Source organism: Genypterus blacodes, unplaced genomic scaffold, assembly GCF_046128005.1.
Source record: "Genypterus blacodes isolate CSIRO-AG114 ecotype Tasmania unplaced genomic scaffold, CSIRO-AGI_Gbla_v1 ptg000017l_1, whole genome shotgun sequence".
Classification (NCBI taxonomy): domain Eukaryota; kingdom Metazoa; phylum Chordata; class Actinopteri; order Ophidiiformes; family Ophidiidae; genus Genypterus; species Genypterus blacodes.
Genome location: NW_027466831.1, coordinates 6,009,711 through 6,030,113, shown reverse-complemented (window position 1 = coordinate 6,030,113; position 20,403 = coordinate 6,009,711). Strand labels below are relative to the sequence as shown.

Here is a 20,403-nt window from a genome sequence, read left to right as displayed (position 1 = left end):
TGGAAAGAGGTAAGGGGGGACCCTTATCCCATTTGACATTTTTTTGGACGGGCCATATGTTGCCTTGGAAACACACAAAAACCCTCTATTGTATTTTACAAACACGAGTGCAATGTGTATATTTTATACAAATGTGCATACATAACTCTTTAACAGGTACAACTTTATTCCAACGATCCAGAGGTTTTGTGGGCTGAACATGGAAAACATCCAGTATCAAGCCAATCACAATGAAGTGGGGAACATTCCATTTTTATAAAATATAGAGCTTTAATTTATTAGTCAGCAACAACAATGGAAAGGGAAGATAGAGTCATTTACACAAGTCATTACAATAACATCACCTCTGTGCATTTAGATATTTTTTGTTTCTTTTTTCAGAGTCTTAAGTGATGATGCAAAAATACAAAACAAACATAAACACTCAAAACTAAAAACACAGTAAAAAATACCAACAAATTGTACAACCTCTCTTTGCATTTTTTTTTGCTGTGTAACTCCTGGGTCTCGTTTGGGAGGAGAGAATCAGAAGCTCGGATTGATTCTGGAAATGCCGACTAAATCCCAAGTTAAGAAGCCGATACAGAAACAAAACCCCTGAATAAACGAGGGATGCACCTTTCATGCAGACAAATACAGACACGGTCTGTTAAAAAACCCATTAAGTCACAATGAAGTGATTATTTCATATATTCTACATCAAAACCCAATTAACTTTACATTCTTGGGGACTTTCTTTCGGTCTTTATTCATTTTGGCGTGTAAGAATTTGACCCAATAAAGCCATTTTTGTATTTTTGTCACTACAAAAATACTTCCATCTTAACAAATAGTGAGCGAGACTATTTAAAAAAAGCTGTATTCATTATTCAGCCCATGGAAAGATGCATCATGCTTTATCCAGGAGTATATTTGGAGCCGGGGCATCATTAAAGCATTTAGTTTGACCCATTTTGCTGTGCTGAGCGCTTCACTCAGTCCATCCTGTACATGATGAAGAGCAGAAGACAACCACACAGTATCTTATCAGAATTACAGTACAAATACAGGTTCATGCACACAATGAAAGCCAGCTTCCCAATATTTTGGTTAGTATCACAACATTGTTACGATGCTCTGTTGTGTATATGGGCATGTACATTTTTTTTCTCCACACGAGTCAAAGGATCTAAAAGCAACGAGGAGAGATAACACATGTCTTGTGCTCAGAGCCCAAAACTTCCGACTGACGCTTGTTTTTCGTGTATTTGTTGCTGAATTCAAACATAGCTCGCCCAAGGGTGCACGCTGCACTTGGCCCCCACCGAAAGTCCCTTGAAGGTAAAAGAATAATGCCCTTTGTGCAAAACCTTGACCCTTTATTGCACCTCACTCAGTTCAAAGGGAAGTTCAAACGTGAAAAGAAGCAAAGCGATAAATCTCACTAAAACTTGCATCTGTGTAACTGCTCATGCTTGTAGAGGACAAGCTGTAACATCTCCAGACTGCAGTGAAAAGGCCTTTTTTCCTGGTTTGGTTGAGCAAATATAAATCACTTTATCCTAATTAGCATCTGTCATAACAGACAGGGAACATGTTGATGTATTTTAGAGTCGAAAGGGGGAACGAGGCAATAATGGGAAAAAAGGGGCAAGAGGCCGATAATCTGCGGAAAAAAGGGGGCCGATAAAGTGTTAAAATATCTGCGCGGTCATCTGGAAGTTTAGGTTCCCGTGGAGAAATGGAGTGAGATATCGTTTGTCAATCCTCTCTGCAATATAAAGTCTGTGTCCATGAGCGGGTTGCATGACAGGCATTCCTGGAGTGTCCAGAAAAAGAAAAAAAAAAAAGGAATCCTGGCACTGAGTCAAAAAAAAGAGAGCAGAGATCCCTTAAAGCCCCGATCAGCTATTCCTTCCCACATCACACAGCCTCCCGCCGCTCCTAACAGCTCACACGCCCGTGAGCGCTTTCCAAACATGTCACCGAGGTCACGTGATGTCGGCGGATGAGGGAGGAGTTTGGTGACCGTAACAGCAACAATAAAATTAACAACATCCACAATAACAATATTTGCCCCAAAGGTACCTATACACAAAGAGCATGTTTTTTTTCTATAAGTACAAAGAAATCCACAGAATGATACTATATACAACCTACAATAAATACTGTGTATTATATATCTTACTGTTTGAAAGGATGTATGTGGGATTTTGTTTGTGAGACACTTTTCTCAGTTTCTTTTTTCCCGTTTGTGGATTTGAGCTTTTTTTCACGTTGCTACTCTCAATGAGTCTCTCCCAGTTTTCACAGGGTGGGGCTGGGGTGCTTTCAGACGACATCACATGCTCCTCATGTCTCTACCTCCTCCTCCTCCTCCTCCTCGTCCTCCTCTTCCTTCCCCTCGCCCTCCCTGTGATGTCGGCGGTTGCGGGGCTTCTTTTGCTCCTTGAGCTCCTTCAGGTCTTTGGCCTTGAGGGCGCCAAGCAGCGGATCTCCGAACTGCCAGTAGTCCTGACAGTACTGGTTGATGAGGCTCATCTCTGGCTGGCTCAGGATGGTCAGCAGGTCCTTGTACTGGCCCGCGCTGGGGGACCACTGGCTGCTGCTGGAGTGGTGAGACGATGGCGCCGACCCTCCTCCGCCCTCCACCAGCACGTTGTTGACGGCCCGGCCCGACAGCACCACCAGCTGCAGCTTGACCAGTGTGTGTTTGAAGTTCTTCTCCGTGGCCGTGCACTGGTACAGGCCCGAGTCAGAGGACTGCAACGACCGCAGAAGCAAACCCTGATCCGTCTTCAACACCCGACCATCGGAGCGCAACTGCCGCAGGAACAGAAACAAAGACAACATGAAGTACATGTGTCGTGACAACCTGTACATTCCCATCCTGTCTTTGCCTTTGCATGAGTGACTAATACTAAAACATGAGGCGATATCTTCCATTAATCACAGGGTAACCAGTGTTTTCCATTTTTCCCTCTCTGTACATGCACACCCAGGTTTTTGATTAGGCGATGACAGCTTTAATGCTCAGAATCAGATGTGCGAGGCGGCGGCAAAGCCAAATCCGCTCTGCCTCTGGGAAACGGAGGCCATCCAGCAGAAGAGTCAATAAAAGAGGCGCGGCAACATCACACAGCTGCACGATGAAACTGACTGGTGCCTCAGGGTGACGTGATACAGCAGAAGGGCATCACGGTTGATCGAGTCGGTCTCAAGCTTAGTAAACGCTTATACTCTATAAAACTTTCCAATTGTGAGCTTCTCCATTCCACCCTGCTGACTGACTGACCTCTTTCCGTCGGTCGCTGTTATCCCGCTGCAGGTGCCACTTGATGAGGGCGTGTGGTGAGCGGGCCTGACACTCCAGGAAGGTGCTGCTCCCCTCCACCCCGTACTGCACCATCTCCAACGTGTTCTTATTGACTGCAGGGAAAAAGATAATATATACAATATGTGGTTAAATAGACAACAGAAGGAAGTGATGAGCCTGAGTGTAAAGGCGTCACAGTCGCAGCTTAATTCAGCTTTATGTAATATCATTACAACTTTAGTAGATTTTACAATAACTAAGTAAGGTCAGGGGTCAGTTCCAGGAGCAGCCTTTACCGTTGGAGTTGAACCCTCGGCACTGGCGGATGGGGTTCCCGTACTTCACGTCCTGCCTCCGGCTTCGTCTAAAGGGGTCAGACCAGTATTGCCGAATAAGGAGAGAAAAAAATCATAAAGCAACCGCAAGCCATTCAAAGCCATCCAACAACCACAATCCACAAAGCCCCTCCCCCTTTATGTCACTGACATCATTCACTGGTTACACCACAAACAATGATTACGCATTTATTAGTGTCACAAAACACAATTTACCCCAAGATTATGGTGTTAATTAACATTAAAGCGCCATTCAAACACATGAAGTGCCATGTCTGATGTTTAGCGTCACGGATCGGTTAGTGATCCCGTTAGTGTCCTTGCTCATGCCGGCAGCGACGTCTGCCCTCACCTCTTCTGTGACACAGAGTAGCGGGAGCAGGACTTGCCGTCCCAGGCGCAGTAAGGGTCCCTGGCCAGACAGCAGTCGGCGCAGGCCTCGCCGTACACGTCGCAGCGGTGCAGAGGCAGCTGGGTCAAGCCCACCGCGGACGACACGTACAACTGTTGCTGTTGGGGGAAAGACGAGAGCGGGAGAAATGGCGTTACAACACAGCGGCGGACAAACAAGATACGTTTTATGATCAGCTGTTTGAAATTCATCAGCACTACACGGCTGTCTGCAACAATAACGCTCTGGCTGGGCGATGATGTCACAGCGAGAAGAGGAGGCCAACTATTTTAATCACACTGAGAGACAACACAAAGCGTTTAATGCATTTCCCATATTTTCACGTCTGTTCCCTCTGTGAGTTATGGGGGCAGGCATTCGTTCCACAGCTGTACGCCGTAACATCCCGCTTTCATAATGTTTCCATATTTCTTTCATGTCATTCCATCTTCCCTGCACCTTATCCTTGTTAAAGCGCTGTAAGGCCTGTGAGATAACGCTGCGAGGACATGCTTACCCTTTTGGAGGAGATCTTCATCGTTGTAATCGGCGTCGGGACCTTGATAAAGAAAATGATTTATTGTGACGAGCTGTTTAATGGCTCAATATATAAAACAAGAGAGAGGGGAAGTGAAAGAGTTACAAAGTGAGGGAATGGATTCACAAAGAGGATGTGAAGGCCAAACGTATACTTCAAAAGACCAAATAATGAATGAACATTCTGCTATGAGAGTCTTTCAGAACAGAAAGTTTGTCCTGAAAGTCAAAGTGTACTGTAGCTTTCAGAGAACAAAGATGGAAGAGTGAAATTATGACAACAGAACAGAACAGAGACAAAATGAGAAGGTCCGCTCACCTTGAAGACCTCTACCTCCTCCAGGACCAGCTCCTCCGTCTGCAGGTCGTCTCTGGGCAGGACGATGACTTTCTGCACCGTCCCCTTGTCTGCGGAAACAAACGCACACCTGTCATGTACACACACCTCCAACACACACACACACACAGCGCCTTGAAGGTTCCCGCCTTGCTCTCTCTGCGACCTGGAGCGAGAGCTAATCCTCGCCGCTGTACGCTGGCGAGGTTCTCCTGAGCTCAACCTTTGGCTGGATGACACGAGGCTCTGTTCCACTTAGTGCGCTCGCTGCCACGGCCGTGACAAACCTCCTCTGTCATCCGCAGCGCTCTCGCCTTGACCTATTCAGCCGTAGCCCACGAGAGGTGTGTGTGTGTTTTCTGTAAAGGAGTCGGGGGCATTCCTGCGAGCGGGATACCTGAGATTTATTATGACTTGTGCAGCGTGGAGCTGAATGCTGGGGTTCTGACGGCAGCTGAAAGGACGCACATTCCTCCACCGAGCGCGCGCAAACACATTACTCGCTATTCCGTAAAGCACAGATGAACAAAGAATGAAAGCCTGTTAAGAGGCGTCATACGCTACATGTGAGGGCCACATGCTGAGGGGCCTCATAAAGGTTCAAAGCACGTAGACAAATAGATAATCTTTCTTACACCAATGGGTAAGATTAAGGTGATGGATATTCTAGCTGTCTCCTCCTCCTCCTCCTCCTTCCCCTCCTCCTCCTCCTCTTCTTTCTCTCCCTCCCTCCCACTGCTAATCCACCACTGCCCTGCAGGTACAGATCGACCAATGTTTACTTCAAGCCCCTTTGATAGGTTAACTTTCCACTTAAGCACAAAAGGCAAGAATGCTTTTCTCTTAATGACAAATGATTGTGGTGAGGGGGAGGGAGGGGAGGTGGGGTGCAGCCCTCCACTTATTTGGGATTTTACCTCCATTATTTAACTCTGAGCTGACATTGTCATTTAGCATTCTGACTCTGATCAAAGGGTTCATGGGTTCAGACTGACTTCGTGTATACAAGTCACTTATCAAACAAGCGATACATTACAGCCTCAAGAAGGGACTCCTGCCCCTCCTCACACTTTACAAATGTACACACACACACACACACACACACACACACACACACACACACACACACACACACACACACACACACACACACACACACACACACACAAACACACACAGTAAGAGAGTCAACGGCTTCATCTGTCACCTGAACATGTCATTGATTTATCCAGTTAAAACAATTTCAGTAGGAGAATTAATACATAAATTAAGGGGTTAAATTTAGTGGCTTTCTTGAAGATAGTTGAACCAACCAAATACCAAAAAAATGATGTTTCATGTTTTTTTCTTTAATGTATAATTCTGGTGAAAATGAAGTTTTTCCTGCCTTTAGAATCAACAACTTGTTTAAAGTCTGTGACACTTAACTCCAAATTGAGATTGAGATCAAGTGATTCATGCTTGAAGTTGTTTGTAAAGGGGCTTGATATCTTAAACATCCTATGATGTTACACAGCTGTTCACTAACACAAACAGAAAAATGTTAGTGAATAAAAAAAGGAATAAAATCAGCTGAATATGTTGTTAGATTTCTGTGTTTTCTGTGTTTTCTGAGTGTGTGAGACATCAAACTCAGCATCATTTTCCTCAAAACACTCACCGGTTCCTAGGAAGAGCACTTCATAGTTGCCATCTGCAGCTGTCACCTGGTCCACTGTGACGGTGGTGAACTCATAGTCCACGTTGGTCCGAACCACCAGGGGGCGCTTGTGCACCGGGTACACGGCGTTGTACATGGCAGGGTGATTCCTCATGAAGTTGATCACTTCGTCCGGATAGTCTTTGGTGGACTTCATGTTGGGGGTGAACGTACCTCCGGGGCACTGAGAGTGAAGAAGAAGAAGATGATGAAGAAGAAGAGAACGATAACTGGATGTAAACACAGGAAGTTAAATCAGAGTTTTGCTGTGACTTTGTAAGTTTGGTTCTGCTGATGCCTGCGTTGTGGCCGTATGGTTTCTAAGTGAACACAGAGAAACGTCTGTACTGCCAGCTCGCTGTGGTATCCGTGTGTGGGGTCACCGTGTGTGTGTGTGTGTGTGTTGGGGGGGTGGGGGGGTGGGGGGGGGGGGGTGGGGGGGGGGGGTGGTGTGTGTGTGTGTGTTGGAGGCTCACCGTGCCGGGTCGAGGGTAGGGGATCTTCCCGGTGTAGGCCACCCACTGGTAATTGGGGCCTTCCTTGTGCGCGAAGGGTCCGTTGAACACCATGCGTATGTCCGCCATGGAGTAGACGCAAACCGCTGAGCCTTTGAAGACGGAGCTGCGAGCGAAAGCAACCAGGAGTCAGGGACATTTTCAATCAAATTCAAACCACTTCCACTCCTACAAAAAAACCCAGAACTTAATATTGTGCTCACCCAGAGACAGAAAACACTCCGTATATAACAGGGTTTTTGGTGTCTTGCGTTGGCTGTATGTAAACATCTCCTATAAGAGAGGAGAGAGAAATCACATTAGAGCGAAGAGGAGAAGCAAAGCAATCATCACGCTTCACAGCACAAACCTCCCTGAGCTGCAGCTTCAGGCCGCAGCTCCTCACAGGGAAGAGAACACAACCTCCATCACCAATGACAACACAGACGCCGGCCAGGAAGTAACTAAGTACATTTACTCAACTACTGCATTTCCATTTGACGTGAGAGGGAGAATGTTGAACTTTGGAACTTTCTTCTTAACTTCTTATTGTTTCCTTCTCTTTTTCCTTTCCTTCCTTCAGTTTCTCCCTCCTTGCCAGCTTTTCCTAGTTTCCTTTCTGCCTTTCTTCTTACTTCCTTCCTCGCCTCTCCTTCTTCTCCCTTTCTCTCTTCTCTTCCATTACTTGCTTGTCTGTCAACACTTATTCAACATTCTGCATTCAATAATAACTTTTTTCATACTTGAGCTAAAACTTATTTTTAGTTTTGACAGCATGACTTTTACTTTACTTTGCTTATTTTCTGTGTAGTGTGTGGCTCCCATAGATCTATAATGGCACTGAAAGCGTGAAGGTCAGGGGGAGATATAAGAGGCTTTGGTGCTGCTTCTTAACTGTTTCTGTGAATGTTGATGTTTGCCTTAAGCTCAGCCGTACTATAGATCATAAAAACACCAGTAAGAAGTGTCTCAATCAGAGTAAAAGTTCAATAAAAAGAGGAACGGGAATGAGGTCGCGAGTCCTGCCCTGTCAAACGGCGGTGCTGATGTTCCCATATCCTGCTGACGGAAACGGTAGGTGTAAAAGAGCGCAGCGACCTGGTCCATATGAGAGGAAACGTAACCGCGGCCTCAGGAAGGACGAGGTGAAGGCTTCATTGACAAGATCATAACGCATCACCACTCGACCTTGAGAGGGTTTTATCAGCCAAACATCTTTAACAGAGACATTCATTACTGTGAGCCGCAATCTCTCCAAAGTATCAAAATATATAGAGCAATTCAACCAAGCCCCAGACACTCCGCAGTGATATTTGACAGTAGAGCTGTGAAATCAAACAGTCTGATTCGTTCCTGTCTAGACTGGAGACATGATTGCTGTGCCACCTGAGACTTCTCGTGAGGAGGCGGAAGATTTAAGCGCGACGTGCAGGGATTCTCTTCTTCCTGTGTCCATAGTTCACATCCTACACTTGGCCCAAGGAGAAATATCTCTTCTCTCCTGAGGGACGAGTGGATCATATATTTTCAAGCCAATTTTGGAAGTCTCTAAATCACGAACGCTCACATGGACGGTCCTGTACGGGGCTCTGACATTGAACGCTACCTGATGTAGGTTATCCTTTCTCCCAGTACAGTGAAAACATCCACAGCAACAGAAAACACAGAGGAGCTAAACATACAATGGGTGATAAGTCTCTCTCCTCTTCTGTATCTGACCTAAATTCCTCTCCCAGGAGGCACTTTCACTTCCCACAATAGGACAAGGGCCTCCGGCACCAAACGCACAATGTGCTCCCAACCTAATTGTGTACAGGGAGATGACCGCAAAGTAAAGACTCGATTGTGAGAAAGTCACAAACGGGAGACCGGGGGGAGAAAAAAGCTAAAAATATGACTATGAGAGGCAGGAACAGGAGGAGCAGCGATCAGATGCACAGAAAGCACAAGTACACCTATTCAGATTTATGCACTCCCAGCCCCTTATAGACCAGCATGAGAAATTAGCTGTCAGGCTGCTAGAATGATACACAGAGGGGGTGAGCATTGTCTTTGAATCTACACCCAGTCCTGCCGGGGTTGGGGTCCTACACACACTAGTGAATGTGTGTGTGTCTGTGTAGTGTGCTTTGGCGCTCAAGACTTCTTCAAGAGATTGTCCACAGCCCTGAGCTCCTTCCTGGAGAAGAGGACAGAGATAGCAGCCACATTGTCCTTATTTCTCAGTAGATTCCCCAAAGTCACACCCATAAAGACGTGTATATCCACACACACACACACACACACACACACACACACACACACACACACACACACACACACACACACACACACACACAACCATCCTGCCATCGTCCTTTGGCCCCGGCACAGCTGCCACAGACTGAGCAGTGGAACGGTCATGGGTTAGCGTGGCCACAGCGAGATGAGCTGTCATGGGTGTCCCACAACAGATGATCCTCGTCATGACATACAGCTGTTGCACTGCAGAAATGAGCGATTTGCACGCAAGCACAAAAGATACTGTGCAGACAAAGATAGAGCTATCATGAACCCCCCTGGTATATACAGTAATGTGTCACTAAAAACAGATTGAGCTTTTGTAAAAACAACCTGAAAAGGCAACAAGATTTGCAATAAAAACCATTCTGAAAGGTCGGTGATGACTGAGCTCCAGGGCGTTGCGTGTGTGTGTAATAACAGTTAGGAGACCATCCAGGATCCACAATCACCCTTCCTACATTCGTATGGAAAGAACATCTCCATTCCACCTCCATTTCCTATTTCCTCCATCCGGATCTGTTTTTATGTCCATTTCTCTCTCTCGTTTTCATCTGTCCAACTGTAAAGGTGCTGCAGGGACATTTCTCTTTGCATCTGCGTGTCGGAGTAACAATGAGGATAATCACAGAATCCCTATAGGTCATTTTAGTGCAAGTAGTCAGCAGGGGCTTAACTCTTCTCAGTCATTCTCTGCCATAATGTGATTGTACAGATGACCGCAGCAGAGACGCAGCTGCTCGGGACGTTTCAACAAACTCCTCAGACTCGCCTTTTTATTAAAAGTCTTAAAAGAGAGGAAGCGTGGTTGACTGAAACCTGTCCTGGCTTGATGCAAACTTCAACTGTGCCATGAAATACACACACAGTACCTCCATACTACACCCATACACATGTGTAAACTCAGGCTGCTGACCAGGGCTGTGTGCCGAAACTCAATACCACTATGTGACCAACGCTTTGCTCTGGTACCTCTAACCTCCGACCCCAGTATCGACCCTTTAGCCCCTGTGAAATCATAAAATCTCCCCATTTCTCTTGAAAGATAAAGACTCTTTATAAACAGGCTGTCAATTCAATGCCAAGTTTTACGATGCGCTCACAGGTTTTGCCACTCCTGCGCTGGCTCGTCCCTCTACACATGTACTGCTGCCTTCAAGCACGATCACACACCGGCCACTGATGAGGCTCCAACACACTCTCCACCGCACGCCTGTGTCAACCTGACCAATAAAGACACAAAGCTCACATTGGGCCCATTCCACACTCAGAAAAACCCTTTTGCGTCATTTAGGTGAAGAGGCTGTACAGCACACACACACACACACACGCACACACACACACACACACACACACACACACACACACACAGCACCAACGAATGAAAAGGCTGCCGTGTTTTTAAGTGTGTGATAATTGTTCGCATAAGCAGAATTAATCATCTATCATTTTTATAGTCGTTCAACTGGGGACAAAGTAAATGTCGCCTGCAAAAACAAAACGCTTAAGCAACTGCGTGCATGTTGAGATAAAAGGAAAGAATGTGTCAGTGAGACAAAAAGACAAGGAAGCATCATCAGAGTGAACACGTGTGGCGCTTCACATTCTTCAGGGCAACAATAGCCTGGTGGAGCAGACGCTTATCACTCTTTGGCTCCATTTTAAAGCAGTGACACAGAACGAGCCGGAGCTTCCTCTGGACAGGGTAATAGTCCTGACATTCCCGCCTGGTGATCCGATCTGCTCCTCACATAAGCTCCATACAGGACAGGGGAGGGGGGACACCTTACACTTTAAATCCAAAAAGAACGGCGCCTTTTGTTGAAGACGTCCCAAATGAAAATGACAAGTCCAGTGCAGAGATTATGTGTGTGATTCGCATTACAGCGCCGTATGGAAACAGATCCTACAGTCCACTGCTTAACACATAATATTTCATATACGATCACGTATGACAGCAATATGAAAATGAATATGTCTGAAATAAATGACATCTTATTTCAAGCCATATGATACAAACTGTCATAAAATGATTAATGATTAAAGTGATCAACACTAAATGTCTATTTTCCCAAGAATATTGAGTAACAAAAGTTCTTGGCTGATAAAAGAAAACACTTAAAAAGATGCTTTGGAAACACTGAGCCAGATTGATATAACAGCACGGCCTGTGATATCAAATAGCTCATATTGGGTTATGACATATAGTGTAAATAAAGGATCCAGGAAATGGCACCATACAAACGAGTGTAAAAGTCTGCAAAGCCTGCATTTTTATGTACATTATGTGCATTATTATTAACCTGCAATCAATCAATGTCTTCTTTGCTACTGCCTTTGAAACAGCCAGTGAGTGATGGTCTTGACTGAACTGACAAAGAACCCCCCACCTACTCAGATGTCAACATAAAATGGAAGCGATCAGGGAAAAGACATCACAGTGCTGGCATCAGTATTTGATTGACAAGTGATCCCTGGGACGTGTTTACAACACCCACCACCCCCATCCTGCAAACCTATCGTATATGCAGATTATCACTTTAAGTGAAAACAGTGGGCGGGACCTTGGGGTTGCTTGAGCTGGAAGCTTTTTTACTCACTGAGCTCATCGAAGTGCGTCTCCATGCCGTCGGCCCCCGGCACCGAGCAGATGAGCCTGGCTTTCAGGAAGGTGCTCCACTTGTTGACCAGACAGCAGTGGCCTCCATCGTCATTCTGGGAGGGGGACAGACACACACAGACACTTTCTCAATCATACAATCACATGAACGTCCTCCAAAAACAAACCCAGGTGGAGCCGCCCACACGCAATATACATACTGGATCCTGTTTCCAAAGCTGGGGTGTGCAAAGGAGGGTGTGTGTGTGTGTGTGTGTGTGTGTGTGTGTGTGTGTGTGTGTGTGTGTGTGTGAGACGGGGTATTGTGCTGGCTAGCTGTTAGGGGACGTTGAGACGTTAAAAAGCATCCATTCCTATTTCCACTCTTCCATCTGTGGTGGAGTGAAGCCAGAATCCATCCCAGTAAGACAGAGCTGAGACCAATAGATGATCAGCAATATTCAGCAGCACATTATGGCTCATTTATCAGTGGACAGTTTATTATGCATATATATGGTCTGTAAAGGGTGAAGGGTGGTGGTAAGCCTGGAAATGTTTCTCATTCTTCATGCACTTCTGATGAAACCCATTTGGGGAATTGAAATGTTTTGATAATTTCTGCTATAATTACAGTACACACGGTTGAGTATATTTCCAGTGGAAAGCATGTGGAAGTGAATGGCAGTAAGAGTATCCAGATGTGTGGCAAAGTAAGAATGACAGGACGGGGGTCCCCGGGGGCCGCGGCAGAGCCCACTGAGAGGGGGATGAGTGTTTGTGTGCCGGGTCAGCGCCTGACCCCCTCAAATAAATACAACGGCCAACAGCTGAGGCATCGAACGCGCACTCGCAATACTTTCTCACTCACATGCGTGCATACACCCTTGCTTTAATGCTCACAGACACACACACGCACAGACACACTGGGTAAACGCTATGCTTTCAGTGTGGAGAGGCCAAGCTGAGGGAGACGCACCACATGCACAAGTTTAATCTCCAGAGACCAAAACATTTGCTCCTGTTTGTTTTTGTTGTTCAGCTTAATTTGTATTTGGAGGGCAGAGAGGTTTTTTTTGTTAAATAAGTCTATTTTAACTGAGGAAAAGAGTTTTATTGAGTCAATGCTACTGTGTACACTACAAGCTCCAAGTGTTTTAGGACTGCTGGGAAGCAGAGGTCAAAAGGTCACAGGGTCAGAGGCCAGAGGACAGCCTGACAGACAGAGGGATGTATTGTAGACAGGAAGGTTAAAGACACATGTGGATTCCGGCATGTCAGCGTTGGCCAAACACAAGTTGTACGCCCATAAACATTCAAACACGGCGGGCGATTTGCCTCAGATGGCTCCGGCCCGTTTTCATACAGATGCGGGTTTTTCTTCTCGTTATGTTTACACTCCTGAAAAACACACACACTCATCGCTGTGTACACACCAGGCAGATGCGTCCAATGCGCGACTGCGTCACAGGAGTCTGGCCCATCTCGGAGGACTTCTCTCGGAAGAAGAAGTAAAGCTTGTCGTCGTTTCTCTCGGCGCTGTCGGGGATTAGATGAACGTGGATAAAAGTGGGATCTGTGCGGAGGAGAGATGGTAAGATGTGCGCTTAAAGAAGGAAGGTCTCAGCACTTACATAGATAATTCATCCAAACATATACACACATTGTGGTCTAGTGTGTTTATATTCCTCTTACACATCTGCGACCATATTTGGATCTCTACAAACTGCATCATTTGGGTGTCGAATAGGACATTTACCATTTAACCATCTGGAGTTGTACTGATCCGTTCGCATGGCAGTTTTTGTCCCTAAAGTACGGAAGATGGCAGAGTCCGTCCCCATAAAGTCAACGTAGACCCCAGCGTAGAGTTCACCATCTGAAAAACAGACGGAAAAGGTTCAGTTAAGCGGGATTCCTTTTGTTTCATACCGTACCATCCAATCCCTGGCAGTGGTAGAACCCAAGATGTAGAACAGTAGGTACAAGAGACCGGCAATGACTTTAGAGAATGTGGTCGGAATCATGAACTTCCTACTCTACATACTTTAGATGTAAAAAGGTTCTTAATTCATTTCTTTCATTTGGCTGAGAAAGTGCCTTAAATCATCACCAACCCGCAGATGTCTGAATGAGACTGTAACTCAACATACATGTCATCGTAAAAGGGTTCACACGTTCTCTTTAAAAGGCATAAAATACTTTCACATCCGTGCACACAGACTGACAACGCCAACAGTCTTGTTAAACAGCACGCTGGGAAGGTGATGGTCCTCCAGTTGTTGTAAGGGCCCCTTTGGAAGAGCAGGTGTCCCAGCATGTGGACTGTCAAAGCTCTAAGTGATGGGGTCAGGGGACAGCGGGAGGCAGGACGGAGGACACACAACAACACCATCCTCCCACCATTCCTCCAATGTCACGGTCGTCAGCACCAATACATATGGAGATGGACGATACATCATTATAATCTTCAGGGGCGATTTGGGTCTGAAGGGTACGAGCAGTCAATGTTAAATCTATTGTGATGACAAAGGGTTCTTCATCCTTATCAACACCAACACTGTGTCCCTTGTATGATGCTAACTGGTGGAGGCGGGAGGTAAATCCATCTTGGATGACTGTACTGATTTCATACTGGTCAGCTGGCACTGTGCTAATGTGGGAAAACAGCGCCGGCGATTATCACCCACTGTCTCACCCCACAGAGCGAAGATCGCCTTTCACTGGTGGCAACTGTGCAGCCTGGGTCTGACTGACTGACCTTGAGCGCCAGGACAGAGGACAACAGCAAGACAGCACAAACGACAATGTCCAGATCAAACATGTACAGGCAAATGTACTTAAACGTGATAGTAAAGGAGGGAATGTGCAGAGTGGATTGAAGTAGATCGTCATATACAAGCAGCAGCTGTGAGTTTGTTGCCGGTTTGATTCCTTGACCTTTCTCACGATTGTTAATCCAAAATTAAACACATACGCAAAGAGAATCCTATTTAATTCTTTCTTTAATCTCTTATTTAGGGGATAACCTGCTTATAAACAGACCCAAATAAAGAAAGGTGGAACACAAGTTGTTCATTTTTATAAAGGTTTTCCAAAAAGTGAATAAATTAATGGGAAGAGAAAGAGGGAAATGATGAGAAATCCATTTGCAATGAGAGAAGAGTTCCGGTTTGCTACTGGTACAATGGAGCTACAATGGGTTGGGTTCCACTTCACTGTATCTACTGTAACCCTCACCACTGCCTACTGGCTCTGGTGACCTAACTCTGCAGGTACTCACTGATCAAAGCCGACACGCTGTTGAGCTTGGGGTCGTAGGAGCACTTTCCCTTCCCAGATTCCACTCTTCCTGGCTCCAAATGGAAGATTTCTTCCTGAAATGGAAATGGCAATAAATTCATCCCTCTTCATCATGTCATTGTGATTCCCTTGTGTGGGGGGAAATGAGGCAGCACATGTGCTCCCTCTGACTCCTGTGGGACCTATAAATTCCGATGGAGGATGAAGTATTAGAATAATGAGCGTACGTTCATACAGAAAAATACATGCAGAGAAACCCGGAAATTTTTAATCCATCTCCATGCCACTCTACTGCAGAATGCAGGGTGCCATCGGCTGCTTCTCTGCACTTAATAAGCTGCATGCCAAATATCTCAGCTTCCTGGTTGCCTATGGCTGTGCAAGTACACTGCTGACACCTGTAATCCAGAACAGTGAAAACAAGCCTGGGATGGAAGCTGGATGACTGATGATCACTGCTTATGGCATCCCTGCACGCAGGCATTGAAATGTGATTGGCAGGAATTTCTGCACGAGAGTGGGGGAAATGAATAAGTAGCATGCAACGACACGTCCCGCAGCCCTGCCTCTCCCAGCGGGAACACGGAGAGAGAGGCAGACGTCTCTGTCCTTGTCCGTCAGCACCGTAGCAGGGGTGAGGTTAAGGTTCTGTGCCAAACTCTTCTTCATTGAGTCGTACATGCATCCTTTGATTAAAGTCACGCACACATGCAAATAACAAAGTGTTAGCAGCTTACTCCCAGCCATGCCAGATGCTGACAAATGCAAATGATCACAAATATCCTAACAAATATTGTTTTCGGTTTTTAATTTTTGCTTTAAAGTTGAACCTGCATTAGGATCCTGACCTGCATCATAATACAATCAAGATTTATAATGCTGCTCTGTCATTAAATACTGGCTGCATCACACTGAGACTACAGTCCCTATGTCCTTCAAAAGTCCTTTTTTTGAGTTGCAAAGTGGTTGGAGAGCTCAAACACTGGCGTCATGTTCAGCTATGCGGTTCTTTTATTTCCTTCGCTGCTTGGCTAGTTGGCTACAGATGGCCGGTGTTTGCTCTGGGCCAACACAGCCTGCTGTGGGAGTGGGTCAGATGCTGACTAGCCCTGCCGCCACTGTGGGAGAGACTAAGCCACATTCCTGTGGAAGGTGGAGGGCCTGGAGGGGTGAAGGAGTGACGGGTGGGACATCCTGCATGCTCTCAGATAAGTGTGACGACAGATTCAGGTATCTGTGGTTCAGGGTCACTGCTAGATTAATGCAGAATTTGGAATAACTCACACCACTTCATAGCCCCACCTCTCATGCAAGATCTAGCACTCAGCACAAATGCAAAGCACAACTGTAACATGTGAAGACACTGATGTGACGGGAAATTATCAGCAATTCCAAAACCGCACAAGACTGGAACAGATGTGTGCCAAACAAATAATGGAAAAGATGAAGACGGTGTTGACAAATGTGCTTCAGACACAAAGAGAGAGCAGCATGCTGGTGATGAAGACTAGGGGAAGCGGTGCAGAAAGGGGCCCACATCGCACCTTAAGTCCAAGTGTCTCGTGCACCGCGTTGGGTTCGGCTGCGCGGCTGGCCCGTCCTCTGGCCTGGGCCATCTGCAGATACATGGACGTCTAAAACGGGATACAGCAACACAGTCTGAGTATCACACCGCTGAATAGGAAGATCCCCGACTTCCATCTGCGTGCTTAGGCTGTCACAAAACCTGTCCTGATTTACAGTCGTGATGAGGAAAATCTCCACTGTTGCTGAGATAATGTAAGTGTGTGCATGTGTGTGCAAAGCTGGAAAGGGAGGATCGTAGCTCTACTAGACCAGATGGTGCAAAAGGCAACAATGTTAGCTCTCTATGGTTGAGTCAATAAAGTCTCAGTATGGTGTGTATACATTCCCCTGGAGGCTGCTGCCAAAGCAAAACATTTGTCCATTACAGTTTGAACTAAAGCTAAAAGGTTCATGCTTTGTGCACTTTAGATATTTTGGAAACTGCCAAAGAGAAATTGCTTTAAAATGCTCTTTGTATCCGTTGACGTGATTGCATTAAGAAGTTGTTCTCGTTATCTGGCTTGTGATTGGACCAAAGTTATCCAGTTTTCCTCCAACCTCATCCATTTTTTAAGGAATAACTAACTATGTGAAGGGTTTATCAATTTATGTTTTTGCAATCATAGTTAACTTCTGCAGCCCAGCTGGGAGAGACTCTCGCGGGACCACCGGGGTCTGTCTCTTCAGCGTGATGGGGAAAGTAACAGCCCGCTCTCATTAATGGACTAGAACTGGAACATTCCACTGGCACCCCATAATGGGAACTCCAACTCCCAATTACCCAACGACTCACATGGCGGAGGCTGGCGGGTGGCCTGGATGGATGGATGAAGGGGTGGATGGATGGGTGGGTGAGTGAATGGATGGATGGAAGCCCTTCGTTAGTGAGGGGTCATGTAAGAAACATGTGTAGCAGGGGAGTCATGCAAGGAATTCTCACTATTACAACTTCTCTGCAGCAGTCTGTGACCCTGAGGGAGACTCCGGTGGGAAATTTACTTTTTATTTATCCCCTTTAAAAAAAAAAGTCCCATGGTTGCCATCGGGATACAAGTGTGATATTTAAAGAAGAGTGGGGTGTTGAAAAAGGGAAGTATGACAAGGTAGGTGGAGGAAATTCAAGAGGTCCCATTAAAAGCTGAGACTAAACAGAGGAGCTATGACTACGGCACACAGGGGACGACAGCTGTGTGCAGGTGAGGCGGCTCAGGCTGCTTTGCCAGACGCGGTGATATGGTGTCATGAACGCGCTTAATGATGGAGGGAAATCATCATAAAGTGCACCAAGCGTAAGGAGGCTGGAATGCCAGTAGGAAGTAGTGGTGTGAGATAAAGAAGAAGAGATGAAGTTTCTATGGCAATGGAGAACGCTAGCTAGGTTTCCAGTGTGGAAGATTCATTAATTGATCATTTATTCTGAGAAATGTCTTCGAACCTGTGGTTTGCGTCCGCGGTTGACAAAGGTACAGACAGGGTTGTAAGCTCCTGTCCCACAGACGTACAGCTGAGTGCGATTCCACGGCTCCACCAGACGGATGAAGTTCGCACACTCCTCCTAGAGAAAGGGCGACAGGAGAAAATGAAACATTATTGTGAAATATCACAATAACAACAGAAGAACTACAAAAAAAGAGAAAAAAAAGCCATTGAGAGCAATTATGGAAGATAAATCTGTTTTGGCTTGTATGCGTCCAGCAAATTTGCAGTGACCTCACCCGAGTGATGAATGGAAACTTGATTGAATCTTAACTGAGCTGACCCTCGAAAACAAAGCAGTAATGTTGTACGACTGTATTGGGACGATCTATCAAACTCTGTGCTGTTGTGCTCCACTCCTCTGTCTAGCTATGAGGCGGGCGGCGAGACTTCTCCGGTCTATTTCACTCCTGTCTAGCTGGACCAACAGAAGGTGAACCGACAATTTTACAAGGCCAAGGCAGGTTCCTCCACATTAAAATCACTTCAACATTCACAATCATCTATTTTAGGGCATGTAGGTATGAAATGATGCGTCGTTTTACAGTTGAATACATCTTTCCGTGACTAAGGTATGAAAATCAGCTGAACACTGCCATGGTCGCGCTGCTGTCAACGGGCGTACTTACATTGGCGTCCTTCCCACTCACGAGGCACTCCATCCTTCTGCGTTCGGACACTGGCCAGTGGATCTACAAGTGGGAACATAGGACATTTTCTGGTTCAAATCCAAAATGTTATACATCATTGACGTTTATAGGATTCTTCTGGGCCTAAGATTGCCAAAGGGATATCCACCCAGGCTACTATGAGTCCTCTGGGGGCTGTGATAACCCAATTACAGTCATTTATTGAAGAGAAAACTGAACTCCAACACAAACTAGATGTGGGATAATCAAAATGGCTGCTGCTGGGGGAATAAAACAGAACATTTGGCTCTTAAGGAATCCGGATGAAGTGCTGATGTAAACACGCTGGCTTTGTTCCACTGCAAACGCCCATTTGAGGGCCCAAAGGTGGAACATGGGGCCTTACAATATGCGGGTCCTTGTTGATGTCGTGGAGGTCCAGGGACAGGATGTGGTCCTTGCTGCCCACATACATCCGGTCGTGGTCCTCATCCATACGCAGGATCCGGTAGTCGGTGGTGTTGAGGATGTAAGCGAAGTGATGAGCTGTGCCGGTAGTTCTCAACTCTGTACGGAGAGAGAGAGAGAGAGAGAGAGAGAGAGAGAGAGAGAGAGAGAGAGAGAGAGAGAGGGGGAGGGAGAGAGAGATACAAAAGCATTAATGACAGCTGTGGTTCACACACATATTTTTTCACACACACATGTATGCACAACTGACACATTCCTGGTGCCACTCCTGTGCGTCCACTGGAATTATCTGATGGTTTTCCACCATCGCTGTGGTAATATGATACCACAGATTAGAGACAAGTGCTGCCGAGTGTCTGTGTCACGGTGTTGACGGCTTAATGCCGCCTGTGAGTGGATCAGAGGGCCTGCGAGAAAAAGTCTCTCATCATTTCTGTATCTTGGCTGAAGAGCGGTACACATAACTGGGGCTTTAAGGAAAGAGCCACAAGTTATAAATGAATTCCCAGCCATTTTCCCTGTCACCCTGGGAGAATAACATGACGAGACGCTGGAGTCCAAGACCGCACCGACGAATGACTTTTCGATAATGGAAGACTTGGAGCAAGGTTAGGTGTTACGTAATCTCTTTCCAATACAGCAACATCAACAACCGGCACCTCTGGGAAATATTGAGGATATTCCCAAAAAAATCAGGAATATCAATCTAGATGTGATAGATCAAAACCAAATGTCAGGTACAAACATCTGAGCAACAAAGCGATGTAGTTGTGCTTAAGGATACAACTATTCATTTACACCGTGTACATTGTTTGCCAGCCTAAGATGTGTAAAGTGAGTGTACGTGGGTTTACACTCCTCTCCATCCACGACAGAGAGACAGAGGCTCTCTCAGCTATTTCAAGGTCAGCAGAGAGTTTTGCGCCTTTGACACGTCCGCTCATGTCGAGAGTAACACAATCTCCCTACAGCACTGCGCTGAAGCGTTTGTTTGATA

At 46.0% G+C, this 20,403-nt stretch overlaps 1 protein-coding gene across 8 annotated transcripts in view; it reads right to left on the bottom strand.

The window, feature by feature from the left end:
- Positions 1-841: 841 nt before the first annotated feature.
- LOC142990981 (semaphorin-3F-like) overlaps positions 842-20,403 on the bottom strand; it is a 108,430-nt gene continuing 88,868 nt past the window's right edge. For 7 of the 8 annotated variants that reach the window (XM_076140891.1, XM_076140890.1, XM_076140895.1 and 4 more), the window contains 17 exons: positions 19,345-19,505; positions 18,939-19,001; positions 18,269-18,388; positions 16,812-16,901; positions 15,248-15,341; positions 13,724-13,843; positions 13,401-13,540; positions 11,969-12,083; positions 7,313-7,382; positions 7,071-7,215; positions 6,556-6,778; positions 4,878-4,966; positions 4,539-4,580; positions 3,983-4,140; positions 3,592-3,659; positions 3,275-3,408; positions 842-2,802 (listed from right to left, as the gene is read on the bottom strand). In XM_076140891.1, the coding sequence (XP_075997006.1) occupies positions 2,332-2,802; positions 3,275-3,408; positions 3,592-3,659; positions 3,983-4,140; positions 4,539-4,580; positions 4,878-4,966; positions 6,556-6,778; positions 7,071-7,215; positions 7,313-7,382; positions 11,969-12,083; positions 13,401-13,540; positions 13,724-13,843; positions 15,248-15,341; positions 16,812-16,901; positions 18,269-18,388; positions 18,939-19,001; positions 19,345-19,505 (2,303 nt within the window). In that variant the 3' untranslated portion in view covers positions 842-2,331. The remainder of the gene's footprint in view (positions 2,803-3,274; positions 3,409-3,591; positions 3,660-3,982; positions 4,141-4,538; positions 4,581-4,877; positions 4,967-6,555; positions 6,779-7,070; positions 7,216-7,312; positions 7,383-11,968; positions 12,084-13,400; positions 13,541-13,723; positions 13,844-15,247; positions 15,342-16,811; positions 16,902-18,268; positions 18,389-18,938; positions 19,002-19,344; positions 19,506-20,403) is intronic. The other variant, XM_076140897.1, reaches the window with a different exon arrangement.